Source organism: Terrapene carolina, unplaced genomic scaffold (assembly GCF_002925995.2).
Source record: "Terrapene carolina triunguis isolate 2854851 unplaced genomic scaffold, T_m_triunguis-2.0 Scaffold66, whole genome shotgun sequence".
Lineage (NCBI taxonomy): Eukaryota > Metazoa > Chordata > Testudines > Emydidae > Terrapene > Terrapene triunguis.
In genome coordinates, this window is record NW_020664417.1 from 59,223,231 (window position 1) to 59,249,864 (window position 26,634).

The window sequence follows — 26,634 nt, forward strand, 5'->3', positions numbered from 1 at the left end:
GTGTCCTGATGCTGGACCTGACACCGCCTCTGTACCCTGCTAAAGGTCACTGTCCTGTCCAATTACCAATCCCCTTCCCCCCTCCAGACAGACTCTCCCTCAAAAGAACCTGACTGAAACAGCAATGAACAGAAACAAACATTTTATTGCGAACCAGACATGGAACGTGGGGGGTGAAACTTGGACGGGGGCTTGTGTGAGGTGGGTAGGAAAGGACTTATGAAATTTTGGGGAATGTCAGCCTTCTAGTGCTAGAGCAGTCTGCAGGGGTTGACTGAAAGTTTTAACGTCCCTTGCCGCCCCTCCTTCTTTGGACTTTAGGTGAGGGTGGTGTGGGACTTGGTGGCGGGTGAGGGCGGTTACAGATAGACTGCAGCGGGGCTCTGTCCTCCTGCCTCCGGTCTTGCAGAACATCCACAAGGCGCCGGAGCGTGTCCGTTTGCTCCCTCATTAGTCCAAGCAGCTTTTCAGTAGCCTGTTGGTCCTCCTGACGCCACCTCTCCTCCCGTTCCATGACTGCTCGGTGCATTTGTGACAAGTTCTCCCTCCACTGTGTCTGCTGGGCTGCCTGGGCTCGGGAGCAGCCCATTAGTTCTGAGAACATGTCTTCACGCGTCTTCTTCTTCCTCCGCTTAATCTGCGCTAGCCTCTGGGAGTGTGCTGACAGGCTGGGTTGGGAGACAGTCGCAGATGTGTCTGTGTGAATTGTAAAAAGGGAGTGAATTCCTGAGACAGATAAATGAAATTGTATACAAAGAACCTAGTCTTTCTCTGTGAACAAGACCATGCACTGCACCTCTCACATGCGCACTCAGGACAAGGTCGAATTTTCGGCCGTCGCCTTCAGTGCCTGTGGACTTGCGGTGGTCTTGGAGTGATCAGAGAACTGTGGCTGGAGACCTGAACTTCTGGAGCGGGCAATAATGGTAAGCCGTAGACTTGTGGCTGCTTAAAACTCCAGCAGTAGCACTGGCCTCCTTTCACATTGAAAGCAATGCCAGTCTCTGCTGCCAGCAATCAGGACAGCATCAACTCTGCCCCTGTCCCACCCCCTCGCGGCTGTCCCAGGGAAAGATCCCTGTATGCTGCCCCTCTCCCTCCACCGCGTGGCTGTAAAGCAGTCCCAATACTAACATTCCCCTCCCTAATTCAAAGCAGGGCGTCATGAGCGACATCACCCTCCTGAGGATCCCGGACACCCAGAAAGAACGCATGCTGCGGGAAAGCATGCAGAAACCGGGTCCGTATGCCGCCATGCTATGTCGGGCCATGATCCCCGAGTACTTGATTGTGGCGTGGAGGGGACATGTCTGCTACCACGGAGGGCCCACTAAGATCGCCCTACCCCGGAACCTCATAAACAGGCTTGAGATCTACCTCCACGAGACCTACGAGGAGTTCTCCTACGAGGATTTCTCGTCAATCCCCGGCCACATTGACCGGATTTTCGCCTAGGTGCACTGGGACTATGGAGTGGAGCGTCTTGGGCCTCGGAATCATGTAGTAAGGGACATTGTGAAAATTTTTTAAAATTCTTGGGACTAAATTGAGAAGAGCCTAAGACAGAGAAATCATGAAAACCCATTTGTTACCTTTGTAAATATTCCTGTTTTGTACCTGATTATTTTTTTACTAGTTTACAGCACTTTTATAAATATACATTGTTAATAGTATAAATATTACCGTTCTGTTTTAAATAAATGTTTACATGTTTACAGCACTTACTGCTTGATCCTTCCCCTGATTCTGTGTCCGGGGTAAGTACGGGATCTCGGTAAGGGTGATGAAGAGCTCCTTGCTGTCGGGGAAATCAGCGGTGCCAGCGCTGTCGACTGCCTCGTCCTCCTCATCTCCTTCTTCATCTTCCCCGTCCGCTAACATGTCCGACGAGGAACCGGCCGCGGACAATATCCCATCCTCGGAGTCCACGGTCATGGGTGGGGTAGTGGTGGCGGCCGCTCCCAGGATGGAATGCAGTGCCTCGTAGAAACGGGATGTGTGGGGCTGGGATCCGGATCGTCCGTTAGCCTCTTTGGTTTTTTGGTAGCCTTGTCTCAGCTCCTTGATTTTCATGCGGCACTGCGTTGCATCCCGGCTGTAGCCTCTCTCTGCCATGGCTTTGGAGATCTTCTCGTAGATCTTAGCATTCCTTCTTTTGGAGCGCAGCTCGGCAAGCACGGACTCATCGCCCCACACTGCAATGAGATCCAAGACTTCTCGATCAGTCCATGCTGGGGCCCTCTTTCTATTAGATTGCACGGCCATCTCTGCTGGAGAGCTCTGCATCGTTGCCACTGCTGCTGAGCTCACCTCGATGTCCAAAGAGGAACTGAGATTCAAACTGCCCAGACAGGAAAATGAAAATGAATTCAAATTTTCCCGGGGGTGTGGCTGGTCAGAGCATCCGAGCTCGGACTGCTGTCCAGAGCGTCAACACAGTGGTGCACTGTGGGATAGCTCCCGGAGCTATTAGCGTCGATTTCCATCCACACCTAGCCTAATTCGATATGGCCATTTCGAATTTAGCGCTACTCCTCTCGTTGGGGAGGATTACAGAAATCGATTTAAAGAGAGCTCTATGTCGAACTAAATGGCTTCCTGGTGTGGACGGGTGCAGGGTTAATTCGATATAACGGCGCTAAATTCGACATAAAAGCCTAGTGTAGACCAGGCCTTAGTTTTTATAGCATTTCTTTTGTTCTCCTCTTAGGATAATATTTGTTTTTGTTTGACTCCTGGAGTGGTATTCTTTTGGGTCTTCAGGGTAGCAGTCCTTCCTACCTTATGATACTTGGAGGGAGAGATGGTATATACATTTTCTTCAGTAGAACAACTCACGGACTTTTAAAGTTAACCACATGCTCAGGTGTTCTGTTGGATCAGGTCTTATAACAGAAACTAGTAAATATGTGCCTCTTTCCTAGAGGAATTCAGGGCTCTGAATCTAAGAAGGACAGGAGCCATCCCATTTTGAAAGTGAAACTTAAGAGGTTTCTGAGATTGGTGACACCATATAGTTATACCATTCCTTCTTCAATACTATTTCTTGAATTGTCATTTTGTCAGTTTTATCATTCTATACAGTCTAGGGGAATTGTTCTTTTTACAGCTGAAGTGCCTCACTTTTAGTAGAGTTCTGTGTTTCTCATTTGTAGTAGTACAAGAATCTTCCCTGAGTGACTTTCAGTATTGGCAATTCCACGTCTTAGGAATTCTTTTGGGAAATGATTGTTTTTGGCAAGTGTTTGGGGATCTCTAAAATTGATGATTTCCTGTTGTCAATTTGAAATGCTTTGAGCTCTACAGATGAACTATATAAGTGCTGAGTAAAAAAAAAAAATTGAATTATTTTTGTTTAGACTGTCACACTAAAAGCCATCTGAATGACTTTGCTTCAGTCTGCCCTTTGTGTGGGATTGGGTACAAGTTTTAACAGAAAATGCAGCAGCTATTTCTTTAAAGTGTTCAGGAAAGGTGTTGAATTGACTGGACTGGAACCTGAAATCATATGCCCACAGAAAAAGTACAGCATGGGCAGTGATAGTGCCACAGTAAAATAAAAAATATTGTGTGCAGACAATATTAAAAGAGAATTCACTTCACAATACATGTTAACCATCCACACATTACTGAATAAAACATTTTAGTATGCCATTAAACTTTTGTCAATATCTAATGTGTCTAGTTACATGATTTATGTACATTTCCAGTTGAGCTGTTAATTGATGTTAATGTTTTAGTACCTGACACTAAGTGGCCGAATTTCAAGTCCCATCTTCAAAGTATGGAGGCATTCGAGCGTCTCAACAAAACATTTGCATGAATTTTGTTAATTTGGGGAAAAAAACTTATTTTTTCCTAATCTTGTTCTGAGAAATGGCTGAACCATTTTTGCAGAAAATTTCCAAAGTAAATCAGTCTGAATTAGATATGGCATGGATAGGCAAAATTATAAACAACTGATCACAGTGTTGTATTATGGAAAGTATTGGTGTCACAGGGTTCACACTTTGCTATGGCAACTCCTCCTGGCTGCTCTGGGAATTAGCTCTTTTCAGGTCTGACATCACCTTCTGCTGCTCATTGTAAGTCCTGCCGCCTCTCTCTCTCTCTCTGACTTAGGTTACTCTCTCTTCGTGACTTGGCCCTTCGGATAGGTCACTATGTGTTTTTCCCACTTCGGGGGTATCCTAGTCTTTCCATACAAACTGTCTCAGGTAGTCTTCCCATTCACTGCCCAGATGGTGCCACTTCCCAAGTGGCCGGTAGGGGAACCCAAGCCCATCCTCTACTCTGGGTTCCAGCTCAGGAATCCTCTAATCAGCAGCCAAAGCTTGCAGTGTCTTAAGCCTTGCTGCCATTTCCCTGAGCCTTTTCCTGCACCCTCTCCCTTTAGGTTTACTTACATTCCTTTGTGCTGTCCAGAGCGGCTACTGGCTCCCTTACTGCAGCCCCTTTCCCTTTCTGCTGTCAGCTTCCTGGCTTTATACTAGCCCTGTCTGTTCCTTCTCAGCTGGGCTCCATCTTCATTCAGGGGTTACTGAGGTTACATAATTTCCTTCCTCTATCCAGTTAATTGGCCCCTTCTCAGCCTCATTGACCTCTTCTAGGCTAGTGTGAGGTGAACACCCCATTACACTTGGGCAGCCTTAACTATAGGCATCAATATCTGCACTGACTATACAAAAGGAAAGTATAGCAGCGGTTGGAATGTACTTGAAGCAAATCAGGTGAATGTTGAAAATGGTTTATGTACAATGTCATCAACCAAAAGAATGTGGAAATTTTAAAAATGCATATACTTGTAATCAGGAAAGGAGATTTTCCCCTGAATTAATATTTGCCAATATGTACTAACACATTTTAATAGTGCACAGATTAATTGTTACTTTTTACCCTGTTTTTGGACTAGCCAACTGCACCTATAATTTGCGAGTTTCTAACAATGATGGCAGTGTGTCATACAGCTGTTCCAGAAAGAGAAGGTGATAAGATTATATATCAAGCAGCATCTCCAGGTAAGAGCTAAATAATTATATATAAATTGTAAAATATTCAATCCACTCAACAATAATGTTAATTCAGAACTTGATGAATTACCCCTACGTCTACCCCTTGCCCAGAAATTTAAATAAAAGTGCAAAAATAATGATATTTAAGATCTGTCTCATACATTTTTATTTCTATAAAAGACACTGTTTTAGATTTTTTTCCAATCCATGTCTTAGAGAGGATTTGTAGATGTCACATAGCCTATACAATAATAAAGGTTGGTTTGTTATCTATATTGCAACACCTAAACTGCTGTGTTGTGAAAAGTTGAATGGGTTGAGTAATACAAATAAAATTCAAAGGCATGTGTTCAGTTAGACAAGCTAACACCCCTGTTTATGGCTCTCTCTGATGCTTCATAACAATGGCATTAACTTAACAAAATATCACAAAAGAAAATAACACTATGTAGTAATCATCAGGAAGGAAAATAAAACCTCTTAAGTAGGACAACGATTCTGATGATCAGCCAAAACATCAACAAAGAACTAGAAAAGACAATATTTAAAACACCAGTAAACCACACTTCATACATTTTTTTCAAATAGATTCTTGCAAAAATCAGTATGAACATTTTGTATGACAAAGTTTTTAATGAAATATATTTGTTATCTATTTGTATTAAAACAGTACTTAGGCCCACCAGTCAGATTTGAGGTCCCATTTTTCTAGGCCTCATATAGACATCATTTTCTGATTCATTGTGATGAAATAAAGAACATGTGATATGTATATAGTCTTATTACTCGCAGTTACCTGTGTAGTTTCTTACATACTATGCTATTATGGCTCTTTAAATAAGTGCCAGTCTTGAAGCAGAAGACTGACATTTTTATCACAGTGCTATGGCTCATCAGCTTGAGCAGCAGAAAAGCGACTCATTGAGTCAACAGTATAACGCTGTTGCAAAAAAAAGCGAACATCCTTCTGGGATATATTAGCAGGAGTGTTGTAAACAAGATACGAGAAGTAATTCTTCCACTCTACTCCACACTGATTAAGCCTCAACTGGAGTATTGTGTCCAATTCTGGGTGCCACATTTCAGGAAGGATGTGGACAAATTTGTGAGAGTCCAGAGAAGAGTGACAAAAATGATTAAAGGTCTAGAAAACATGACCTATGAGGGAAGATTGAAAAAATTGGGTTTGTTTAGTCCGGAAAAGAAAAGACTGAGAGGGGACATGATAACAGTTTTCAAGTATGTAAAAGGTTGTTACAAGGAGGAGGAAGAAAAATTGTTTTTCTTAACCTCTGAGGATAGGAGAAGAAGCAATGGGTTCAGGTTGGACATTAGGAAAAACTTCCTAACTGTCAGGGTGGTTAGGCGCTGAAATAAATTGCCTAGGGAGGTTGTGGAATCTCCATCATTGAAAATTTTTAAGAGCAGGTTAGACAGACACCTGTCAGGAATGGTCTAGATAGTACTTAGTCCTGCCATGAGTGCAGGGGACTGGACTAGCTGACCTCTTGAGGTCCCTTCCAGTTCTGTGATTCTATGATTCAGTGATTTGTACACTGAAGTTAAAAGTTAAAATGGATTAAATTAACAATAGGTAATGGGGTGGCACACTTCCAGATAGAGTGTAGACATACCCTTAGATACCGGGGTAAAATTTTCAGCTATGGCTTTGGTTATTTCTCTTTGGAGGTTGCTCTTTCAACCTAAAGGAAAATAATTCCCCTATGAAATGAAAATCTTTTTTCCTGTGCTACCTCTGATGTGTTTTGTTGCCTCCTTTGAAGCAGTGCAGCAGTTAATGGATCAGCTTCTAAGGTGTACCCAGCAAAAAGTAGTTTCATGTTTTCAGTGGGCCTTCTAAGAGGCAAGAGGACTCCAGCACAGGTAGACTGGTAGTGTCAATTTCTTGTATGAAACTAAAACACCAAAAGGGGACAACTTTCCAGAGAATGCGAGAATATTAGGGAAGTTTAGAAATATTGACTATGAGCTACTTCAGTTTTATAAATGTAAATGAATAATAATACTTTCACTCCTTATATAGTAGTAAGGAATGGGATCAGAGAATTGCAGCATTGTCCCAATGTTAGATTTAAATTTCAGTAAAGCAAATTTTTGGGGAAACAAGAAATTTAGTGAGTAGGGTTTAGTGGAGGAAAGTTTTCAAATTCAGTAAGAAATCTTGAAAAGCACTATAATTAAGTAGGAACAGACTACAGATCCTCTGAAAAGAAGATGACAATTAATAGGAATTGGCCAGTGTGATGCCAGTAGAGGCTACTCAAATATGTGAGAAAAAGAGAAAACCTGTACTCAAAATGGGAAACCCAGGAGGCACCTAAACAAGAATTTTTAGAGTCCGTTATGGTTTGAGGAGGAAAAAATAAGGGTGTCAGAAAAGCAAAAAGAATTAATGCTAGTCAAAGGTAATAAGGGATTCTACAAATATATAAAATGAAAAAGAAAGGGAGGAAAGTACAGTAGGACTGCTGTTAAATGCGGGTAATTTACAATGACTCAGAAATAGCTGAGATACTGAACTTTTTTCAAGAGTAATAAACAAAGAAACTTTGAGCAGTGAAGAAGGAAGACCTTCTAAATTTATTTATTTATTGATGAGGAGCAGGTAAAAGAATAATTGGAAAATTTGAACAGGTACAAATCTGCCTGTCTCTGTGTTATTTATCCTACAATATTTAAAAGGTATTTAAAACTTGAAAATTCTTTTTCTTGATAGTTTCTCAATCTATAAAAAAAACAATGGAAATTGGTTTGTTGCAGATGAAGGAGCATTGGTCAGAGCAGCCAAGCATCTTCGTTTTGTATTCACTGGAAGGACACCTGACTCAGTAATTATAGACTCTGTAAGTACATTAAAATTATGTTACTATGTATTATTAATATTTTGGCATTGATATTAAATAGTTTACATATTTAATACAATTTAGTCCGGTAGGTTTATGCCAAAAAGTAATTACTAGTCTATTTTTTTTTTTTTTTTAAAGCTTAAAACTCACTAACAAAAATATGTCTTTTTTTCCAGCTTGGCCATGAGGAAAGATATGAATTGCTAAATGTGCTGGAATTTACAAGGTAAAGCAAAATAAGCATTTGATATGTTTTGTTTTATATTTTTTAAAGTGTCATTTTGGTGCATATATACTCTGCTGAATTTTTCCTTTATGGATAAATTAGTGGGTTTAGTATAGAGATGGCATATTTTCAGACTTGAAAAAGACTGAGGGTTTTGTACTTTATTTGGAAACTTTATAATATATACTGTGCTTTAGCTCTATAGTATATATTCTCGCATTATAGGCAGAGCATGTAGCAATACTTATAGATAAGGAGGTTGTAGTCGCCTTTACATTGTAAAAGGTCACATTCAGAGGAATAGTTTTATAAAATGTCTCCTTTCCCAGCTGAAATTTGACACTTTTGTTTTCATTTTGGAAGTAAGTTTTCTTGGAACTTGAGGAAAAATTTGTAGAAATAGAAAAAGAGTGGAAAAATACACGTCATTTTTAAAAAATGATTTTCTTTTCTTTTTTAAGCTCTATCACCTCAGTCAGAGTGATAAAAAAGCTTGAAATTTGGCAAGGACGTTATCCCCTGCTGCAATTTTTTTCTTGTGGAACAGTGAAAAGTGATTTTAATTTGGCTGAGTTATGATTTTTTAAAGTACTTCATGCAAAGCACACTGGCCCAAATTTGTAAAGGTATTTAGGTATTGCTGCACTCAATATTGTGATGCCTAACTGTTTTTAGGAGCTAAATCTCATTTTCAAAAGTGATTTAGGTAGTGGCTTTTAAGTGTCTCAATCACTTTTGAAAATGAGAGTTAGGTCCTAACTGCATTGCAATGCTGAGTGCAGCAACTCCTAAATACCTTTAAAAATCTGGCCACTGTCTTTTTGTAAACTGATGGTATACCATTGTTCCATTGGTAGTGTGTATATAAAATACATAGAATTTTCCATTCAGTAAGTGATCTCTCAATGTTCTGCTGGAGTTGTGTATGTGTGCATTAGGAAGTTAGGTGCAATTTTATTTGTAAAGTGTATCTGTATATGGAATATGCTATGTGAAAGTACATGTGGAAGGACTCAGGATATGAAACCCTTTCCTCATTGAGGACCTGTTTTTACAAAGGCTTAAACACGTGCTTAACTTAAATCATGTGAATTGTCTGATTGCTCACCCTGACACAGTGAGGGTGAGGAGGAGTTTTATAAGTGGAGGAAGCATTATAATGACCTCAGACAGACCTGGAGGAAAAAGGGAAAGGAGAGAGAGACACACACACATACCGGTACATCGAGGACTTGCACTGGAGGGAGCTATGATTGATTTGATTAAGGAGAAGGACCAGAGAGGGTAGAACTCAAGTGTGACTTTGGAGGCCAGGAATGGTGAAAAGACCAAAGGAGGTGTCAGGGAAAGTTGCCTCTAAGAAGAAGAGGAGGATTGCAGGAAAGGGAATTGAAGAAGAATGAGGCCTAATGAAGTGAAGACCAGAGAAGAATGGGCATAGGGAAGAGGGAACTGGTGAAAGGAGGAATAAAGGGAGAGAAACTGGTAGAAGAACAAAGTGAGAAAATACTAAACAAAAATCAGGTAAGGGAGACTAGCCCAACTGGAAAAGAAACATATTGAAGAAGATGGTTTGAGAAGAGAAATAATGATATTTTAAAAGGAGAAAATGCACAGAAAACTAATGGGAGGTGAAACAGGGACACTGAAAAAGATGAAAAGTTACAAAATATAGCTGACTGGAGCATAGATGAGGAAAGAAACAAAATGACTGAGCAAGTTACTTCATCCTCTATTGATTCTATATATAACCTTCATTTTTGTTGTGAGAAGTTAATAGGTATGTGGCAAAAAGTGCCTTTGCAGCTTGCTTGACAGTTATAGCGATGTGCAGTATTTATATAGAATGGGAGTACAGGTTTCCCTTCTTTTTTTTCCTGTTCATCTTTACCTGTTTTACAGGCTTTATAAATATTTTTAAACCTTGTGAATTGCCAGGAATGGTTATTAGATACCTCTTGTACTTTTTGGATAAATGAAAACTACTTATCTGTGAATCTTATCCTCTGAGAAAATAAGTTACAGTAGCTTAGCACCCACACACCCACCCACTTAACTCAGAATTCAGAGTTTTGTATCTATTTTATTTTCCAGTTCTTTAATATTTGCTTAGACTTACTGGCGGCACTAGGGGTCACTATTATTCCACAGCAGAAGTGCAAAATGTTCCCTGTTGGATCCAACAACTTCAGAATTTTGAGCTATGAGCCTTCCCAACATTTCTGTGAGAGGAGCATGCATCCTAAGAGAAGTAATCTATTACAACTTTATACTTTCTGAGAACAAGAATTACAGATACTGTAAGTGGCTTTGTTTTCTTGAAAGATAGGCACCTGATCCTATGTAGATGTAACTTTTGCAACCCCTTGCTGCCTTCCAGCATAAGCTGAATAAAGGGTTATGTTTTACCTCTATTCAGGTACAACACACTGCCACACCAAACATCCACATCTAAGGGCTGGTCTACACTTACCGGGTAGTTCGACGGCTGGCAATCGAAGTTCCGTGTTCGATTTATTGCATCTGGTCTGGACGCGATAAATCGAACCAGGAAGTGCTCGCCGTCGACTGCGGTACTCCAGCTCAATGAGAGGAGTACCGCGGAGTCGACGGAGAGCCTGCCTGCCGCGTGTGGACCGCGTCTGAACCGCGGTAAGTTCGAAGTAAGGTATGTCGAATTCAGCTACGTTATTCACGTAGCTGAATTTGCATACCTTACTTCGACTTGGGGGGTAAGTGTAGACCAAGCCTAAGTGTTTGAAAGGGATAGTCGTTAATGAGGTATGTAGAAAAGGGCCGGTTGAGGAAGGCAGAGTTAAAGTTACAGTGCATAGTTTTGTTGAGTGCGAAAATTGTGCTAATCATAAGGTATATGCCTATTAGGAAGCATACATTTTTATTATATTGTATTCAGTGCTGAGGATATGATTTTCAACCCTGCCAGCATATGAATATTTGAATGGCTGTGGACCTCAGGCTGTTCGGATTAGCTTCTTCTGATGGGGATCGTTGGTAATCCACAATACCATGGTGTGATTCAGTCACCCCTGAAGCAACAGATTTTTGTGGAGCATCAGAAGTCCTGTTGGCTTAGTCCTTTAGATCTTGTGGTAGACACATGCTTTCAGTGTAAAAGATTCCAGGATTCTTCTGCCTTTTTATTATGCAATGCTATTCTAATTTTTACAACATTGTCAGAGGCCACAAAACCAGGTGACAGTGAGGGGGCATCAGCTGCTCCTCCGTGACATTTTTCAGTTGTTCCAAGGTATTTTTAATGCATGTTTCTTCAGTCACAGGTGCACAGCAAAGACTCCAAAAAAAATTAGATTTATTTGGAAGAAAGACTTATTCATCAGCATCACTGCAACTTTGTTCATGGCCATCGCTGTGACCACGCACAGAACTTCATGGCTGCAAGCCTCTGGCATTCCAAGAGAAGTGCAAAACACAATGAAGGATTTGCCCCTTGAGGCCGCAGACTTATTCAGTGTTTATATGGATGACACACTGCACTCCCTCAGAGATTCCAGAGCACTGCTTCATTCCTTGGGCATCTACATTTCAGCCCCAAACTATGTGCCATTTAGCTATCAGAGGCAATCCAGGCAGAAGACACCTACGTACCCCCATCACAGATTTTCTGATACTTGCACAGGAAAAAGCCAGAGTTTTCTTGGAGGAGACTATCTTCCTTGACCATGGGCTATTCTACACCTGCTTCTAGGCAGCAGGTTTGATGCAAGGGTCGAGAGCCATGCTTGAGCTACTCAGGACCCAGCCCTGCCTTTTGGGTGCCATCTTGCTTTCTTCCATCAGTCATGACCTATGATAAAGACATTTAAGTGCTAGAAGTAGTCTCCCTCCCATGGCTATTCCATCTAATTTCATTCCTTATCCTAGGAACCCCCACCCCCCCACACATACACACTCATTGTCCTTCCAATCCCTCTTCAGGTAACCTCACAAAAAATAGCTAAAGGAAGAGGTGGCTTCTGTACTTCTTCTAGGCGCCATGGAAGAGGTACCTCTGGAGTACAAGAGAAAAGGATTTTACTCCTGGTATTTCCGTATCCCAAAGAAAAATGGGGATATTTGTCCTGTCCTAGACCTGAGACACCTGAACAAATATACACACTATCGCAGATTCAGGATGATAACAGTTGCCTCCACCATCCCTTCCCTTCAGGCTCAAGACTGGTTCATGGCTCTCAGGCTACAAGATGCATACTTCCTTATTTCCAGCCAGTCAGCCCATAGGAAGTACCTGTGATTCACAAGGGGGCCTAATCACTACTAATACAGAGTGCTACCATGTGGTCTCTCCACAGCACTGAGAGGCTTTACAAAATATCTAGCTGTTGTAGCAGCACATCTGAAGAGATTAGGCATTAAGGATTATCCATATCTAGACTACTGTCTGATCAAAGGCAGGGCTCATCAGGAAGTCACCACAGCCATGAACTATATTTTTCACCTATTCAGACAGCCGAGATTCATGGAGAATTATGAAAAAAAGGTCTCATCTCATCACAACCTATAGAATTAATAGGAGCCCACATAGTCTTCTGAGAGGTATGTTTTTGTTAATTTGGAGTCAGAGTTCTTTTCCTTCAAGCTATAGTCACCAGTATCAAATCATATGCTACAAATATAGTCAGAAACTGCCTCATACTTGTGGGCAACATGTCAGTTTATGTGTATATGATGCCACTAGCCAAACTTCACCCACATCCATTACAAGGCTGGCTAAGATCAGTGTATCATCATACAAGACATCAAATTAACAGGTGAATTGTGATCTCAGCACACAACCTGTCTGCACTGAGCTGGTAGTAACACTCCAGGAATGTTTGAATAGAGGTGCACTTCTCCATACATCCACCTGAAAAGGATGTTGATCACAGATGCAACAAAAACAGGTTGTGGTAAACACCTGGACCACCTGCAGATACAATGGACTTCGTCTTAAAAGGACTTGATTCTTCAAGTAAATGTCCTAGAAATATGAGTAGTCACATTAGCTTACATAGCGTTCCATCCTGTTCTGCAGAATTCTACAGTGCAAATTATTAAGACAACTCAATTTGCAGTGTACTCTATAAACAAGCAAGGAGGCACCTGTGCATCACCCCTATGTCAAGAATTATCACATTATGAACAAGGTGTCAACAACATGGGATAACCCCAATTTCTCTTCATCCTCCAGGAGTCAGCAACAATCTGCCAGACTGCCTAAGGAGACAATCCATCACCAATCACACATTGTCTGTGTCATCATCAAACCAATATTTCATCATAGATTCATCAAACCAATCTCATTATAGATTTGTTTGCCCCAAAAGACAACATGAAATGTACAACGTTTTGTTCATGGGTGTCTGGGCCAGGCCGTAGGCAGTTGGGTCCAGTGGTTAGCGATCTGGTTCAGGGAGGAGTGTTAGGGCTGGGACATAGGGGGCCAGCTCTGATAGTTTGTGACCTGTTTCAGGAGGATCGTGTTCAGGTTACCAGGAATCAGGGCAGGAGTCAGATGAACTAATTTGGATGGGGTCAGATACTATTTGGGTCACCAAGAGTCAGGCCAAGGTCAGGATACTAGGAATAAGGCAGGTCAGAGTCTGTAGGGCTGAGCAAGGGGCCAGTTAGAGCCCAGTTGTGCAGACAACTTTTTGTGCCTCTCTTTCGGTTTAAATAGGAAGCTCTGACAAATCAGATGTCCCAATGTTGCTCCTCCAATCAGGGCCCAGGGGAGGCCTTCCTGATGTAACTTCAGGTTTCATGATCTCTGCACTCAGTGCCTGTCTTCACTACCCAGCTAAATCGACACCACTGCCATTGATGCAGCTTCATTGATTTAGTGGGTCTGGTGAAAACACGCTAAGTCGATGACAAAGCACTGTCCTATCGACTTCAGTACTCCACCTCAATGCTCTCCCATTGACATAGCATGGTATAGACACAGCTTTTAAGTTGGTTAGTTACGTTGGCTTAAGTTACACAACTTAACTAGCGTAACTTAGATCAATTACAGCATTAGTGTAGACAAGGCCTATTTAGTCAGTTAGTAGTGAGCCACTGGGTAAGAGCAGGGAGGCAACAGTCAACTGGGAACCATGTGGACCCAAGTTCAAGACCTGTAGGGTCATAACACGGGTGGCATGAGTCTGGGATCATTACAAGATGCTTTCCTTACTGTGGGATCAAGGTTTCATATACATATTTCCATCAATTCCAAATCCTGATAGCCTGAATTGTCTCAGCCAGTATGAAGTTAACAGATCTCCTCAAAATGTCTGTTCAGCCTCCCATACCAATTTGGTTCTCCAAACATACTATCACAGAACAAAAGGCCAAAACTTAATTCAGACCCAAAGTCACTACATCTGGCAGCCTGGATGTTGATTGGTTTAGTGCTACTGACAGAGATTGTTCTCTACAAGTACAAGGGTGCCTTTTGCTAAGTAAAAAGCTTTCCAAATGGAAACTTACTCCTCTAAATGGAAAATATTTTCAGATGTGTGCAGCCCAACACAACCTTGACTTGTTGAAGACCCTCATAGCAAAAATATTTAACTATATTCTGAATCTGAAACACTCTTGACTCTCTTTCAGTTCCATGAAAATCTGCATTGCAGTGATCTCAATATGCCACCCAGTAGTAGTGTTATACTCAGTTTTTATACCCCATAGTACCCAGATTTCTAAAGGGGTTATTGCATACTTTAGGGAATCCCTTCTGATATGGGATCTTAACATTGTCCTTAGAAATTTAATAGTTCCCCCTTTCATTCCTCTTTCTGAATGCTCTTTAAACCTCCTTACTTTTAAGATGGCCTTTTTAGTCACAGTTACATCAGCCAGGAAGGTTAATGAACTCCAAGCTTTCATGGCAGACCCACTTTATGCAACATTCCACAAAGATAAGATGGTGGTAAGACCTCACCCCAAATTTATTCCCACTGCTCTGTCAGACTTTAATTTGAACCAATCTATTGATTTACCTGTTTTCTTTCCAAAACCCCACTCCTTACTGAGAGATCAGAAACGCCACACTTTGGACATTTCAAGGGTTTTGTTAAACTACCTTAACAGGACAAGGCCTGTGGTTCTCAGAGATACTGTTGTCTATGCGGATCTCTCCATCTTCATTATGTTCTGAGACCTCCTTATCTAGGATTCTGGATTAATGAGGGAACTGAGAGATGGGTATGGCTGCTCTACCCTTTATGCTACTGGGTGGGGGAACAAGAGGACATGCATAGTGCAGACATGGGCCAATGGAAAGTGCTGTTCAAAAGATTTTGATCTTGTGTGTGCAAGGTGTATGTGCACTTAAAGTGAGATCCCACAGACAACAACATCTTGAAGAGCCACAGGTGCTACAAGGATAACTACTCATCTTTTCTTCAAGATAGTCTCTGCACATTTCCACCTTTGGATGCATCCCTTGATGCCTCTGAGGTTCAAGAACCTTCTATAAAGCAGTGCCCTTTGGTGATGTGTAAGTGTTCTCTCCTGGCCCAAAATATTTAAAACTTGGGTTATAAAAGGTCTGGGCATCCCAACCACCTCACTTCCTTCTTTTCTACAACTAGCTGTGGGTATTGGAACCTTCTGGGCATCGCTGGAATGAATTTTGGGGGTTTGAGCCAAAACTCCCTTAAGTTATAATGTAATATATAAGCTAGGTAGTTGCACATTTAGGCCCAGATCCTCAGGTGCTGCCAAGGTGTATCCAGTGCAGGGGACGGACGGCACAAAGGTGACTTAAGGCAACTTTTATGCCTCCTCCATCCCACCCTAGTTCTGAAGGCAACTGAATGTTGGTTCAGCCCTCAGAATAAGTTAGAACATCCTCAGGGTTATTTTAATTTATGACTGCTTGTAAAGGTTCCCTAGGGGTCGTTGTGCTGTCTGGAGATGGACAGAACACAATTCACTCTAGGCAAGCTCCATTTTTTCCCCAGCACATCTCCAACATATCCCCTGTCCCATTCAGCAGTACTTGAGGCTAATGGGGTCTTGGTGTCTTGCACCTATGACACACCTCATGCCCATAGAAGAAGAAAGAAGGAGCTGAGGTGGTCCAGGATGCATGGCCTTTTTTGCAATCTTGCTCCAAATATTTTTGGAGGTGTCATTGGGTACTGCTTCACCGAAGGTTCCTGCAGCTCAGTGTGCCCTGGAATGCTTCCTACAAGTGGGGATGTGCAGAGGGAACACACTCAAAGGACTACAGTTACTATGGTAAGTAACCATTTTTTCTTCATTTCTGCCCCCCGTTTCATGAAGGAGGAGGAAAAGCCAGTGGTAGGACTAGTAGACATAATTATTTCATTACCTCTAATTTATATACAATAAGTATGATGTGTATCTATAAATATATATGCATATAAATGCACATTTTCAAGTTTTCTATTTTTTTATTGATGGATGAAAAAGGTTGGTGATGTTGATGGACTGCAATTTAACTCTCTTCCAGCACTAGGAAAAGAATGTCTGTGATTGTTCGCACACCAACAGGGAAATTAAGACTCTACTGTAAAGGAGCTGTAAGGTTTATTTTATTTAAATTACCATACAGTAAATTTTAATCTGTTAATTTGTAAATGAATATGCTATAGACATACAGAAAAATAAATAATTGAAATAATTACAGTCTGAAGTTATTGCACGATCAACTGAAGTCAGATCATCTAAAATTAAAAAACCTCTGGGTTTCAGTCATGACTTTTTTCAATTTAATTAGCTATAGTATATATTAAAATTATGTGCCAGGATTAAGGGCTAAATTGTGAGTTGTACTACATGCCTGTCTGGGAAAATAAGAACCCTCCCCACTGTACATCTCTACTTGAGATACCCAGACCATTGCTCACCTGTTTATTCCTTCTCTGGAGCAGATGGGAAGGGAATTGCTGGGGAATGGATGGAGCCTTAGCTCTACCCCCTGTTCACTAGCCCGAGTAGAAGAGAGGAAATAGAGGGGAGAGGAAATAGTAACTTACTGATAGTATTAGGTCAACAGTAAATTATTGTTCCCTTGGAGAAAGGTATGTCTGAGTCACAACACATCCTAGAATGGTGCAGTTTGCACACTGTGTGCCTAAAGTGATTCATCAAAGGAATTACTGATGTATAATCTGAAATCAGTTTTAATCAGGAAAGAGATCTTGGAGTCATCGTGGATAGTTCTCTGAAGACATCCACATAGTGTGCAGCGGCAGTCAAAAAAGCAAACAGGATGTTAGGAATCATTTAAAAAGGGATAGAGAATAAGACGGAGAATATTTTATTGCCCTTATATAAATCCATGGTACGCCCACATCTTGAATACTGCATACAGATGTGGTCTCCTCATCTCAAAAAAGATATACTGGCATTAGAAAAGGTTCAGAGAAGGGCAACTAAAATGATTAGGGGTTTGGAACAGGTCCCATATGAGGAGAGATTAAAAAGGCTAGGACTTTTCAGCTTGGAAGAGAGGAGACTAAGGGGGGATATGATAGAGGTATATAAAATCATGAGTGATGTGGAGAAAGTGAATAAGGAAAAGTTATTTACTTGTTCCCATAATATAAGAACTAGGGGCCACCAAATGAAATTAATGGGCAGCAGGTTTAAAACAAATAAAAGGAAGTTCTTCGCACAGCACAGTCAACCTGTGGAACTCCTTACCTGAGGAGGTTGTGAAGGCTAGGACTATAACAGGGTTTAAAAGAGAACCTCCATGAGTTTATCTAGTTAAGTCCATTAATGGTTATTAGCCAGGATGGGTAAGGAATGGTGTCCCTAGCCTCTGTTTGTCAGAGGCTGGAGATGGATGGCAGGAGAGAGACCACTTGATCATTGCCTGTTAGGTTCACTCCCTCTGGGGCACCTGGCATTGGCCACTGTCAGCAGACAGGATGCTGGGCTGGATGGATCCTTGGTCTGACCCAGTATGGCCATTCTTATGTTCTTAAAACCAATTCTTCAATGTTTATAAAAATTGAATACAGGATTGTTGATATTCCACATTCCTTATCCTTACAAATGAAAATTAATGAAATAATGTCATTGTGTAACTCTATGCACAGCTTTTTTGTTGGCCAAGTAGAAGTGAGAATGAAAGCTACTAAGCATCAGTTTCACTCTGAACTTAAATTGGGGGGGGAGAGCAAAGGAACACGAAGGGTGGAATAAGGGGAGAAAAGTATGTATGAAAGGTGAGGAGAAATAAAAATACAGAAAACCCCAAAATAATTCCAGATTAGGAGAAGGTGTAGAGATCTACAGATCCTGAGGGCTCAGAAAGTCCTCCTCTTTTCTCCCCTTCAGAACAGAAATATACTTCTATTTGTGTTGCTTGGCCCTGAAATACTTTGATATAGTGTTACATATTTTTTCTGCCTATTTTCCAGAATTTCTGTTATTGTTGCCACATCAGTGAAACCTGCTTGCTTTGCTTTATTGTACCTTCGTTCTGTTTGCATTGTAGGACACAGTAATTTATGACCGTCTGGCCGAGAGTTCAAAATACAAGGAAATTACTTTAAAACATTTAGAGCAGTTTGCTACAGAAGGTGAGTAATAGTGCTTGATATAAAACAATATGAAATATAACCTCTCAATTCTCATAGGTACTATAAATTTCAGCTTTTATTATATTGTAAGAATTTATTATATGTATGTTTATTAAACTCCTGTAGCCTCTGAAAAAGATGGTCCCTTTCCTGAAGAGTATATGTTCACAAATATAGACAGATAAAACACGTAGAATCGGCCTAAGTAGAGGCTCTTAAAATTTAGTTGTGCAGTTCAAATGTATTATGGAGACACAGTAGTGATTCCATGAAATTAGAATGCAAACTCTTTTGCAACCTTTAATTTTGATCTCTCCCAACCTCTGACTTTTCAGGAGGAGAGGAAAGAGGTTGGAGGGAGCGGGTTGAGGATGGTTCAGGAATCAATGTTGACAGTATGATGGCCTTGTGCAGAGAGGCCATCCATCCACCCCTTGACAGTTAAGTTTGCTTTAAGGCTGCTTTCCATTACAGGAGTGAATCCATTACTGATAACTCTAGGGAGTCCTCCCATACCCACCTCAACTGTCATGTCTCTGTATCCCCAGTGGTCTAGCAGAATCATTTCTCTAACCACTATTCAGTTACGATTGAAGGGATGTGGGTGCCACATTTGGGTTCACAAATAAGAATCTGTAAGTGGCTTGAAAAGGCTGTCTATAAAGACAATAGGTACCTATCCTCATCAAACAATGGAAACTTTAAACAAAATTAAAAATCACTAGAAAACACCACACTTTAAATGCAGGCAGGAAAACAACCTCTGCAATAGAAAATACTGATATTGTATACACCCTTGCAATAGTACTTTGCTCTTATATAGCACTTTTCATCAGTAGATCTTAAAAGCACTTTACAAAGGATGTACGTATCATTACCCCCATTTTACAGAAGGGGAAACAGAGGTACAGAAGTAAAAAGACTTTCTGAATGTCACCCAGCAGGCCTGTGGCAGAGCCAGGAATAGAATCTAGATCTCCGGCGTCCTAAGCCAGCGGGCCACATTGCCTCCCAGATACTGCTCTGAGGTCTTTCTGTGCCTGATAGAGGAAAGCAAGTTGGTCATGGGTTATAGCATCATACAATAAAGGACCATAGTATTCTAATTCATCCATGCAATAAGAAAAGATGGATGGGTAAGGAACACAATTAAGGTTATTACAGGAAACTCAAACTGCAGATGTTCTCTTTCATTTTTATATAACTTTAATAAAATTTGTTTCTAAGTTCTTTAACAAAATGTGTAAGTCATTTTAGATTTATTTTACTAAATGTTCATGCAACAAATAAGAACCAAATTAAATTATCTATATTTATAATTATCCATGAGATTATAATGGTTCTGCCCCCCTGGGTGCTGTAACACTGAAAGTGAAACATAAACAATCTACTGTTAGCTCCTTTTGCAGAACAGATTGCAGGATTTTCTGGTCGTATGGTAGAAAATATAAATTAACCTCTTGTTCCTGAGGAAGTCCAGAGCCCCTTTTCCCTGCTTTGGTCCCAAATCGGTGAAATGGCTCCAGGCTGCTCTTCCCCCATTCCACAACTTCACCTTTAGGCCAACGGGGTGGGGTAGGGGTGGACTTGGTTAGTACAGTTGCTGGCCTGATGGGGGGCACTGTCACTCCAGCCAGGTTTCTGCTGGTATTAACCACTCAACCTGGGCTCTCCACATGGGATGCTCTTCTCCCTCCTCTCTCTGGGCAGTTCCTCCCAGTGAGGGGAAACATAGTTCTGTATATCTTGGGTACTTATATGACCCCCATTGCCACAGTAAGTGAGTGGCTCACAATCTTGAATATCTTTATCCTCACAATATCCCTGTGAGGCAAGGAAGTACTATTATCCCCATTTTACAGATAGAGAAGTGAGACACTGAGAGGCTAAGTACTTTCCCCAGGGTTACACAGGAAGTCTGCAGCAGAAAAAAGGAATTGAACCCCAGTCTTGCAAGTCCTCTCTCATAGAATCATAGAATATTGGGGTTGGAAGAGACCTCAGGAGGTCATCTAGTCCAATCCCCTGCTCAAAGCAGGACCAACACCAACTAAATCATCCCAGCCAAGGCTTTGTCAAGCCAGGCCTTAAAAACCTCTAAGGATGGAGATTCCACCACCTCCCTAGATAACCCATTCCAGTGCTTCATCACCCTCCTAGTGAAATAGTGTTTCCTAATATCCAAACTAGACCTCCCCCACTGCAACTTGAGACCATTGCTTCTTGTTCTGTCATCTGCCACCACTGAGAACAGCCTAGCTCCATCCTCTTTGGAACCCTCCTTCAGGTAATTGAAGGCTGCTATCAAATCCCCCCTCACTCTTCTCTTCTGCAGACTAAATAACCCCAGTTCCCTCAGCCTCTCCTCATAAGTCATGTGCCCCGGCCTCCTAATCATTTTTGTTGCCCTCCACTGGACTCTTTCCAATTTGTCCACATCCCTTCTGTAGTGGGGGGACCAAAACTGGATGCAGTACTCCAGGTGTGGCCTCACCAGTGTCAAATAGAGGGAAATAATCACTTCCCTTGATCTGCTGGCAATGCTCCTACTAATGCAGCCCAATATGCCATTGACCTTCTTGGCAACAAGGGCACACTGCTGACTCATATCCAGCTTCTTGTCCACTGTAACCCCCAGGTCCTTTTCTGCAGAACTGCTGCTTAACCAGTCGGTCCCCAGCCTGTAGCAGTGCATCAGATTCTTTCTTCCGAAGTGCAGGACCTCCACTTGTCCTTGTTGAACCTCATCAGATTTCTTTTGGCCCAATCCTCCAATTTGTCTAGGTCACTCTGGACCCTATCCCTACCTTCCAGCGTATCTACCTCTCCCTGCAGCTTAGTGTCATCTGCGAACTTGCTGAGGGATGAATTGCACCCATCATCCAGATCATTAATAAAGATGTTGAACAAAACCGGCCCCAGGACCCCGACCCCTGGGGCACTCCGCTTGATACCGGTTGCTAACTAGATATCGAGCCGTTGATAATTACCCATTGAGCCCGACAATCTAGCCAGCGTTCTATCCACCTTATAGTCCATTCATCCAATCCATACTTTTTTAACTTGCTGGCAAGAATAGTGTGGGAGACCGTATCAAAAGATATATATCATCCACCGCTTTCCCCATATCGACACAGCCAGTTATCTCATCATAGAAGGCAATCACGTTGGTCAGGCATGACTTACCTTTGGTGAATCCATGTTGACTGTTCCTGATCACCTTCCTCTCCTCCAAGTGCTTCAAAATGGATTCCTTGAGTACCTGCTCCATGATTTTGACAGGGACTGAAGTGAGTCTGACCGGTCTATAGTTCCCCAGGTTCTCTTTCTTCCCTTTTTTAAATATGGGCACTATATTTGCCTTTTTCCAGTCGTCCGGGACCTCCCCCGATCACCACGAATTTTCAAAGATAATGGCCAATGGTTCATTAGCCAACTCCCTCAGCACCCTTGGATGCATTAGATCTGGACCCATGGACTTGTGCATGTCCATCTTTTCTAAATAGTCCTTAACCTGTTCTTTCACCACTGAGGGCTGCTCACCTCCTCCCCATACTGTGTTGCCCAGTGCAGCAGTCTGGGTGCTGACCTTGTCTGTGAAGACCGAGGCAAGAAAAGCATTGAGTACTTCAGCTTTTTCCACATCATCTGTCACTATGTTGTCTCCCTCATTCAGTAAGGGTCCCACACTTTCCCGGACCACCTTCTTGTTGCTAACATGCCTGTAGAAACCCTTCTTGTTACTCTTCGCATCCCTTGCTAGCTGCAACTCCAATTGTGCATTGACCTTCCTGATTACACCCCTGCATCCTCTAGCAATATTTTTATACTCCTCCCTAGTCATCTGTCCAAATTTCCACTTCTTGTAAGCTTCGTTTTTGAGTTTAAGCTCACCAAAGATTTCACTGTTAAGCCAAGCTGGTCGCCTGCCAAATCTGCTATTCTTTCTGCACTTCGGGATGGTTTGTTCCTGCGCCGTCACTAAGGCTTCTTTAAAATACAGCCCACTCTCCTGGACTCCTTGCCCCCTCATATTAGCTTCCCAGGGGATCCTGCCCATCAGTTCCCTAAGGGAGTCAAAATCTGCTTTTCTGAAGTCTCTTGCTCTTCCTTTCCAGTCCACTTTCTCACTTTTACCCTTTCTTTCCCTCCCTTTCTCTGTGTGGAGTGCATGAGTTCAAGTTTTTAAAATCTGTGAGCACACTTAATCCTATTGAGCAGATAGGTTTTAAGATTGCCCTGAAACACTCATGCATTCCACATAGAAAAAAACAACTAGGATAACAGTGGTCCTTGCTCCCTGAAAGTTTCAGAGACTTCCTCTCCATGACTCCTGAGCCTTATAACACCTTGTAACATGCACATTTTGTCAAAATCACCCTGGTCAACATCCACTCTTTCAAAGACAAATCTCTTACTGTCCAGGAACTTATCAGTTTTACTTATCTGCCTACCCCATTTATAGAGTAATTATCATAGTACATCTAATCTCTGTGCAATAAAACCATAGCACAAAACCTTATAAATAGAATTAAAGAACCAACAGAAACAAATACATGCAAGAAGCCCTTGATTTTTTTTGTTTTGAATGTGTGTTCCCTGATGTCCAAGGGAATCCATTAGACCTTCCCTTGGAGGCAAGGACATTCTTAAATCCTAAATTGAGGCACTTACCTTTAGTAAATAGGGAGTTATGACCTGGCTAAATCTTTTGAGACCGCTTACACCAGGAAGGCCTATTTCTAGTCCATTATTTTAGAGATTTCTACTCCTCTTTTTCCCCTGTTTGTATCATCAAGCAATTGATCCCTTTGGTTGGTGTGGTGGTTTCCTTTCACGATCATTGTATGATGGCTTAAGTGAAAAGAAAAAAAAAAGCTAGCCTCAGGTCTATTCCATGTGTTGGTTCTTCACATTATGATTTGCATCAGGAGTGTTTGGGTAGCTTTAAATAATCCGATATAATGCCCAAAGTATCATACTCAGAGTATCATACTAGGAAGGAAACCTAAAATAGAAATAGGCTATGGAAATAAACAAAAACTTGTCAGATAGCTGGTAGTGCAGCAGCCTAATGCTCCTGATGAGTAAATCTTTGACTGCATGGATCTCGGTGTCTGGGTTGCTTAGAACACTTTTTTTTTTTTTTTAAACGAGTGAATTCAGTGCTTGTTAGGTCACAGATTGACTGGTCTGGAGAAAAAGACATGAGAGGTGCAAGAGCACACTTCCCTACAAGGACACGGAAGTACACTATGTCTAGAAGAGGCACAAAAGTTTAGTTTTCATGTCAGCTCAATCCCCAACCTCTCTGCTGAGATTGCCAATTGTGCTGGTGATCTGAAGGAGGACAATTGTCCACTAAGAACTGGATTGAGATCCTGGATTCATTTCATGTGGATTATCAGAGAATAAACACTTTTCAGCCACTACCTAGATAGCCTTGATTCAAACCAGTATCCTAGATGTGGAAGGCAGACCGTCACATCATGTTACATTTCAGCTGTCTTTTCCTCCAGACCAGTCAATCTGTGATCTCACAAGCACTGAATTCACTTGTTTAAAAAAAAAAGTGTTCTCCACTTTGTAATGCATTAAAGAAGAATTCAGTATTTATTATTGCACCAAATTTAAATACTGCCAATAACATTACACCATTTCTTTCATGTTTCCATTCATGTGGCAATACAGTATGTCCTTGGCATTTGCTACACGTATTTGCTGCGTTGTTCAAAATGAAGTGGTTATCATTGCTGGCATTTACATTTAAACATTTAATAAATTTCAGTGTTAATACCCATTTAGGTGAATGGAAGAACTGTATAATTCTCTGTGGTCTTATTCCAATCTGTCAAGAAGCAAACTCAATAAGAGTCTCAATTTTTCATTAAGATTCTTTGCAATCAATATACCAGTAAATTTATTTTTAAAAATTAAAGTTTAGATTCTGGAGAACAGCAAATTCCTTGGAAAATCCTAGCTCTGTAGATATTACACACACACTCATTGCTGTTTTTCCACTTCATCATCTGATTGGTGGATTGTGAAAAGATTTTTAGAAAGATTTTAATATCCAAGTTATTCAATCCTTCCCACCTTTTTCTCTCCCATTCATCTTTCTGGACTGATCTCATGGGACTCTTCTTATGAGAAAAATTCAGTCCATTTCTCAGTGTAATCCTTCTGCCAGGTTGTACTGACAGTAACAAAGCCCAGGTTCAATATCTAGGGTTTCCTCTTAACATTACAAAACAGAACTGGCTCAAGCCCCCACCCAATAATCTGGAAAAACTAAACACCATCCCTGGGCACTTCTAAGAGGCAATACTTTCCCCACTCACAAACGCAGTCTGTGTATAACAAAAGAAAACTGTTATTAAAAGGAAGAGGGAACTCAGCATTAATTTGGGAAAACACCACAACAACAATTCAAAAGTGTGCAAACCACAAGTAAATACCCAGCCCACAGTGCAATGAGCAGTGTCCTTTGCCTCAGTTTCCTACCTGTGGTGTGGAAGTCCGACAGACTAATGTCCCTTTAACACATCACTCCCCTTCACCTCTTCTGCATGCCATTCATAGATGGTTGTCCAAAGTTAGCTAAGTCCCAGAATCAAGGGTGTGTTCACATGGGTTCACTTCCTACCCCAGAAAGGGGGGAGGAGGAGTCGACCAGTGCTGCTGCTCAGGGCTGCTGCAGCTGTTACTGCTGCTTGCTGCCACCTTTGCCTCTACTCACTGCTGCTGCTTGCCGTTCCTGGAATGTCATGTTTTAAGGTTCCAGCACTTAGCCAGTTCTTAGTGATTTCAGCTTTTAGTGATTTCAGTGGGTAGCAGGGAACCTCACTGCTACTGCAACCTCTGCATTGTCTTTCCCAGATCAGTTCTAAGGCTCAGCCTCTAGATTTGCTCATCTGTGATTTCAACAATAGCAATGACCTGAGCAGAAATAAGGACTGTCTGATCAACTCTGCCTTTAAACATTGGAGAGGCAACGGCCAAATGGTATCTAGGACTCATTAAACAGAATCCACACTACCAGATAGGAACACCTCTCCCCATCCCCTCTGCCTTTCACTTGGCTTTTCCAACACTGACCCCTGCTTAGCGAGCAGGGTTAAAGTTAGGGTGACCTTCTCAATTGGGGCATGCTAATTACAGTTCTGCTGCCCTTTATGCATACAATAAGGAAAACAACATTTCATTTCCTCTGCATTCAATACTAAACTAAATTTTAACTCAAAATATCAAAAATTGATCACTTTGGCAAAACTGGTCTGTGACCTCCACAGAGTAGGTCATCATCATCATGTTCCCATTACGCCTCTGGCATTTAGGGCAGCGACGAAACTCCTCCACTCCTGTCTGTTTCTGGCAAGTCTTTCAATGGTTTTTCAGCTCAGTTTCCACAGCTCTTCGCCATGTTGCTTTCAGGTAGCCTCGTTTTCACTTGCCTTCAGGTATCCATCTTATTGCTACTCTGGTGATGGAATCAGTTTCCATCTGAAGCACATGGCCAATCCATCTCCAGTGTCTCCTGGCAATGATGGTACTCGCATCCTCTTGGCTGCATTTTGTCAATAGATCTTGGTTTGAGATTGTTCTTGGCCAGAGGATACGGAGGATTTTTCTGAGGCAGGTTTTATGGAATGTGTGTCTATGAAAATACAGCCTGCTCCTGAGATCTTTTCCCCTAGTTCATCACTAGATGTCAGGGGAGAGCTCATTCAAACCCTTCTTACATCAGTCTAGGATGACCACACATAGGGCTGGTCTACACTGGGGGGGGGAATCGATCTAAGATACGCAACTTCAGCTACGCGAATAGCGTAGCTGAATTTGAAGTATCTTAGATCGAATTACCTGGGGTCCACACGGCGCGGGATCGACGGCCACGTGGCCGTCGATCCGTCGACTGCGCTACCGCCGCTCGCTCTGGTGGAGTTCCGGAGTTGACGGTG

The 26,634-nt window shown here is 41.8% G+C and overlaps 1 protein-coding gene across 2 annotated transcripts in view; it reads left to right on the forward strand.

Moving 5' to 3' along the window:
• Positions 1-26,634, forward strand: part of ATP8A1 (ATPase phospholipid transporting 8A1) — a 257,682-nt gene that overhangs the window by 111,690 nt on the left and 119,358 nt on the right. For both annotated transcript variants that reach the window (XM_024211695.2, XM_024211694.2), the window contains 5 exons: positions 4,913-5,018; positions 7,794-7,876; positions 8,056-8,105; positions 16,591-16,660; positions 18,589-18,673. In XM_024211695.2, the coding sequence (XP_024067463.1) occupies positions 4,913-5,018; positions 7,794-7,876; positions 8,056-8,105; positions 16,591-16,660; positions 18,589-18,673 (394 nt within the window). The remainder of the gene's footprint in view (positions 1-4,912; positions 5,019-7,793; positions 7,877-8,055; positions 8,106-16,590; positions 16,661-18,588; positions 18,674-26,634) is intronic.